General features: G+C 35.0%; 1 protein-coding gene across 1 annotated transcript; it reads left to right on the top strand.

The window, feature by feature from the left end:
* Positions 1–3,789: 3,789 nt before the first annotated feature.
* LOC145161729 (caffeic acid 3-O-methyltransferase-like) lies at positions 3,790–5,850 on the top strand. Its single transcript, XM_079081342.1, has 4 exons — positions 3,790–4,280; positions 4,803–5,113; positions 5,178–5,242; positions 5,368–5,850. The coding sequence occupies exons 1-4, from the start codon at positions 3,874–3,876 to the stop codon at positions 5,662–5,664; spliced, it is 1,080 nt and encodes a 359-aa protein (XP_078937468.1). The 5' UTR covers positions 3,790–3,873; the 3' UTR covers positions 5,665–5,850.
* The last annotated feature ends 782 nt before the right edge of the window (positions 5,851–6,632 follow it).

Raw genomic sequence — 6,632 nt, 5'->3', positions numbered from 1 at the left:
AATTCATTTCAGTTTACTGAGGGACCAAATCCGCAACGAAACTAGCTTAAATGGACCACGATGCCAAAAAGTCGAACTTTGAGCCAAAACTCGGAAAAAATGCATACCATAGAGACCATTTTTGCAGTTTTGTCAAAAAAAGCAAACCAGAAGAACCAGTTTTATAGTTATGTCTTATAATTATTTATCGACAAAACTACAAAAATGGTCCATGTGGCATGAACTTTTTTGGGGTTTTAGTCCAAACCTCGACTTTTTTGGTTTCATGGTCCTTTTGAGCTAGTTTTGTCGCGTTTTTAGTTCATCTGAATAGTGAAATGACTGTAATACCCTTGGGGTATTTAATTTTAATTTTTCTTTCAATTTTTTAAATCTAATAGTTATTTTAATAATTAAAAAAAGAGGGGCCCACCTCTCTCTCTGATGATGAAGAGGAAGTATCTTCTTCAATCTTTGAATGCTTCAATCTTTAAAATGCTTCATACTGGTACTATCATCTTGCAACAAAAATGAACTCATCTCAAGATAAAAACATCTAAACTCATTATAGAAAAACAAATCATCGGCTAGATTCAAGAACAACACACATACACACATAAAATCCAGATTTATGGGTTTGTTGTTCAACATACACACACACACACACTCAAGAACACAAAATTTGAATAATATATTTGATTTTCTGGGTTTGCTCTTCAATACATACAAGATTCTGAATTTTAAAACCGATTACATCGAGTCTGAAAAATGCTTTTTGAATCTGGAACTAAAACATGATTTCATCGTCTGGATCATCATCTCCACCCAGAAGCTTGAGATCTCAAAGAGAAAGTACTCGACTCGAGTTCATCTTCCCCTTGTTTCTTCTTTTTCTCTAACATATTCCTCAACTTTGTAGGACACGAACCTTCAATCAAGAAACCAAAATCCTGAAATACCCATCGATGGATTTTCCAAGTTCAATAGGTCACCACCACACCCATTAGAACCAAGCATTTGTAAGGATCATCAATCAAGCTTCCATAACAACCAAATTGAAAAAAAATAAAGAATGGGCAAACCCGTTTTCTAGATCCATTCACCAGATGCTGCTTCGCTGTGTGGCTCCACTCTCGACCCGTTCTAGATATCTACCCTCGTCTCCAATCTGACCCATCCAACGCCTCTAGTCTCCTTCGTGCCTTCATTGTCTGACCCATCATGAGTGTGTTTGTTTTGTGTGTGTAGAAGAAGATGAACATAATTTCGTTTATCTCCGCTGTCACGACCCATTTATCCCCAAAAAAGAGTTTTGTTCTCCCTACAAATCCATCAAAATCAATTTTAGTTTCAATAATCTAAAGATTAAAAAACAGAGCAACAATCACTGCAACTCAATTTCTCCAACCGTCATCACCCGTTCAAATTGATAGAATCGAACTCTCCAGAAAACATACTTTGTTCAAATCGGGTTCTCCAAACCGCCACCTCCACGACTGCAACTGTGTGATTTTTATTTGAATCGGAAGACGATTAATTAGAGGAATATGTGATTCATGTATGAATCTGAAAACATAGAAACCTCCGATAGGAAGAACATGAGTTTTCCATCCTCCAACGATTCATGACATAGAGGCGGTGGTGGTGTAGGCTTTTAGAAGAGAGAGAGAGAGAGAGAGAGAGAGAGAAATGTGGGTCCAATTTAATTATTTATTTTCTTTTTCATTTAAATTAAATAGAAAAACATAAAAAAAAATATCAGAAGGGCATTACAGTCATTTCAGCTTATCGAGGGACCAAAAACGCAATGAAACTACCTCAAAATGATCACCAATCCAAAAAAAGTCGTGGTTTGGACTAATAAAACCCCAATAAAATGCATACTACAGGGACCGTTTTTGCAATTTTGTTATATTTATCTAATGAGTGATAGAGTAAAATATAGTTTTGGTCCCTATGGTTTATCTAAATTCCCACTTTTTGTCTTAGTATTGATTTTTTGTCATGGTTGGTCCATGTGGAGGGTTTTGGTATCACTGTTGGTACCTACCCCTAACAAAAGTAAAACCTTGGTTGTTATATTTTCAATGATGACAATTTTGCCCTTCCATAAAACCAGTACAACATCGTATAAGGACCATTTATGTAAAAGAATCACAACTATGTCACCACCACATCACCAATACAAACACGACCACACCATCCCACAACCGCCACATCATCCCACTACTACCACCCACCAACTGTAGTTGAAAAACCAACCACCAATCATAATATGCCCCAACCATCACCACCATGACACCACTTGCCACAACAACCATCACCACCATCACCAACACCAATCAACATCACCACTATTGCCAATCACCATTAATCCCTTTTTTTGCTTCTAAAACATAAATGATATAATCACAACAATGGAGAAAATATCAATTATTCCATAAACTTTCAAGTTTATTTTCAAAAAATGATCAAAGAACCAAGCCATTCAACATTACAAAACTAAAATTAACCCTTACATCTGTCATATAAACATTCATAACAACACGAGCCAAATTCAGATATTGTCTTAGTAATCAATGAAAGGGTTGTTCTTGAACAACCTACCTGAACTATTTCTATCTTTAGAAACACCTCAATGTGATCCTTAAACTCTTTTCTCACTGCTTCTAACCTTGATTCTCCATATTGATCACATCATTTTCAAAATTCCTTCAAAATTAGCAAAAATTAGATAAAGATAACGAAAATTTTGAAGACGTTTGATATTTGTTTACTTGTGGAACAATTTTTTTTCAAAAGTTTATGGGAAGCCTAGTTGAAATGACTTCACTTTGTTTGATCATCGGAAGATTTTGGATCAATGGTCATGTAAAAAATCATAGAAATTATATTAAGATTGATATTGATTAGGATAACTAAAGTTATGCGTTGTTTTTTAGCAAATCCTCGATTTTATCTCCTAAAACGTGAGGAAATGATTTCATAAGAAGAATAGAAGAACCCATAAAGGATTGTTGCTTTTTCTTTTCATAAACACCTTATTAAGTCACAAGAGGAAAGCGGTGATCAATGGAAATGAGTGGCAGAGACACAAGGGCGTTGATTGGGACACCAACAACGATGGGAGGATAAAACGGTAGAAGTTTTATCGTGGTTATTAGAGGAGATGAAGGATGGCGATTAGAGGATGAAACAGTGACAATACTTATCGTTGATGGTTGAAGCGTGTAGCTTTAGTAGTGACACGGAGAAAGTGTGAAACATTGATAGAGCTTTTAGGCCTTTAATGCATTTTCTTAAACGTTTAGTCCCATTAAGTTTAAAAAACGACAAAAAAAAATTGCATCATTTTACACCCATTTGAAGTCTATTTGACGGTGAGTGGTATAAGGACCAACCATCGTTACCGAAACCCCCCACACCAATAACAAAACTCAATATTAAGACCAAAAATAAGAATTTAATAAACAACATGGATCAAAACTGTATTTTACTCTAATTGATATTTCATTATTGGACATACAATATTGCGTTCTAAGATGTCAAAGAAACATCAATCATAACCTCAACACCTAATCGATTAAAGCCCACCATCTAACCTTATTTTATTAATTAATTTCAAAGCAACGATAAGTAATCATACCATCCTTTTCTTTTTTGATGCAAAATATAAAATGAAAAATATAGCAAGAGAATACAAAAAAAAAAAGAGAAAAACAAAAAGTAGTAAAACCGAGAAGGCAGTGGGGTCCATAGCACTATGTGTTTGGTGAAAGAACAAGTGTGTGTGTATATATATAGACAAATGGCGAGCATCATTCTCATCCCAAATCCAACTCTCAGCCCTCAACTTTCCTGTTTGCATCCATTGAATTAAGCAGATACAAGAAGATGGGTTCAATCGTGGAAGCAAAACAGGAGGAAGAAGCATTCCTATTTGCGATGCAACTGGCAAGCGCATCCGTCTTACCGATGGTCTTGAAATCGGCGGTGGAGCTAGATTTGCTGGAGACGATTGCCAAAGCCGGACCAGGGGCTTATGTGTCGCCTGCGGAGCTGGCGGCTCAGCTCCCCAAGGTAGAAAACCCGGAGGCAGCCGTGATGCTGGACAGGATCTGCCGCCTATTGGCTAGCTACTCCGTCCTCACTTGTACCCTCAAGGATGTAGCCGGCGATGGTGTTGTTCAACGCCTCTATGGTCTGGCCCCGGTCTGCAAATTTTTGGTAAAGAACGAAGATGGTGTTTCCATGGCGCCTCTCCTGCTCATGAACCAGGATAAGATTCTTATGGAGAGCTGGTAAGAAACGTATTCCTTTATCATTTCTGATTGCTAAAAAAAAGTAGAGTACGTTTTATTTATTTCAAGACCATGGGTAACACCAATTGCTAATTATACGCATCAAACTGAAAAATAGCACATATTTTTAGAGGAATGTTGCATTGCAAATTAATCTGTTCTCATTTACAATAATCATATTGATTGGAGAGAGTATTTATTTTTTTTCTTTTATATTTATAATTAACGGCCTCACTTGTATTGAAATCATTTTTTTTTTTGATGGAAAATACGGACATATAATAAACTTTGTAGTTGTTCAAGTGTCATTTAGGAAACCTTTTAACACATAGCAGTTGATGTTAATTAAACATATGTTGATGTGAGGATATGAGAAAGACATAAACCTAATCAGCTTCAACCACCACCAAAGAGGTTGGTGAATGACTATGTCAATTTAAATTTTAAACCTAACGAGAAGATAAAAAATAAATAACGTTGACCACATGATTAATGGATGCTTAATTATAATATTTTAATTAGGTACCATTTGAAAGATGCGGTGTTGGATGGTGGAATTCCATTCAACAAGGCGTATGGCATGACAGCTTTTGAGTACCATGGGAAAGATGCTAGATTTAACAAGGTCTTCAACAGCGGTATGTTTAATCACTCCACCATGACCATGAAAAAGATCCTTGACATGTATGATGGGTTCAATGGCCTAACCACCCTCGTGGATGTTGGTGGCGGCACCGGTGCCAGCCTTAGCATGATCGTCTCTAAACACCCTTCTGTCAAGGGTATCAATTTTGATTTGCCCCATGTCATCCAAGATGCCACCAGTATTCCTGGTATGTGTGTATTTATGATCAATCCAATTGAAGATAATATATATTAATTAGAAAAGGTATGCAGGTATTGAACATGTTGGTGGGGACATGTTTGAAAGCGTGCCAGAAGGAGATGCCATTTTCATGAAGGTTGGCTTTCTCCACTAGCACTCTTTCCTTATTATAATTATATTATTTTATTTTGATTCAAAAAAAAAAAAAAAACCTAGTCGGATGATTAATTAATGCTGTAATATATTTATATTACGTTACAGTGGATCTGCCACGATTGGAGTGATGCTCACTGCCTGAAATTCTTAAACAATTGCTACAAAGCACTCCCGGAGAAGGGGAAAGTGATTGTGGCGGAATGCATTCTTCCGGAAGCGCCTGACACGAGCCTTGCGACGCAGAACGTGGTTCACATTGACGTCATCATGTTGGCTCACAACCCGGGAGGCAAAGAGAGGACCGAGAAAGATTTTGAGGCATTGGCCAAGGGTGCAGGCTTCAGTGGTTTCCGCAAAGCCTGTTGTGCTCTCAATACCTGGGTCATGGAGTTTACCAAATAGAATAACCACAAATCACAAGTCAAATATTTTCTTTTCTTTTTCATATTTCACATTCAAGTACCATATTTTCAAATCCACACTTCTTTATTTCGAATCCCAATTCCCAATTACATATGTATCCAATTTCCGTGTGAATTGAATATTTGAATTGAATGAGACAATAATAATAAATACAGAATTTCAGTACCAAGATGTTATATATATATATATATATATATATATATATATATATATATATATATATATATATATATATATGAGAAAAGTGAATATACCCTTAAGGGTATATAAGCTTAGGTACCCAAACTCATAATAATACGTCGTTTTGTTTGATATATTCATTATAATATTGTTAAACTTCAATCCTTAACATGATTTATATTCAATATTTTTAAAATTTCATTATTATCTTCCTCTTACATCATATCTTTTTGTCGAACACTTACTAGGCTATATATATTATTGTTGAAAATGACAATTATGTAAGAGGAAGATAAATATGAAATTTATAAAAATCTTTGAAGTAATTCAAGTTAGAAGTTGAATTATAAGAACATTGGACAATTACAATGTCTATATATGACACAAAACGATGTAGTATGGTGAGTTTGGGTACCTAAGCTTATATACCCTTAAGGGTATATTCACTTTTCCATATATATATATATATATATATATATATATATATATATATATATATATATATATATATATATATATATATATATAATAAAAAAGGTTGAGAATCGGGGAATCATTCTCAGCCACTCATTTATTTTTGCCGCAAAAGCCTCCGTTGTACCAGCAGAAATGGATAAGGAGTACACATGTGTTTCCAACAAAACATGTTTTCTTAAACTATGCTAATCATTACCTTAATATATACAAAAACATAGTTTTTTTTAATTTTTAAGAAGCTATTTTTATCGAAAAATGATTTTAAATATACCAAAATTCATGATTTTTTA

The sequence above is a fragment of the Lactuca virosa genome, chromosome 2 (assembly GCF_052849685.1).
Source record: "Lactuca virosa cultivar CGN04683 chromosome 2, Lactuca_virosa_CGN04683_v6, whole genome shotgun sequence".
Classification (NCBI taxonomy): domain Eukaryota; kingdom Viridiplantae; phylum Streptophyta; class Magnoliopsida; order Asterales; family Asteraceae; genus Lactuca; species Lactuca virosa.
Note: the sequence above shows the minus strand (reverse complement) of the source record. Positions and strands in the feature narration are given on the sequence as shown.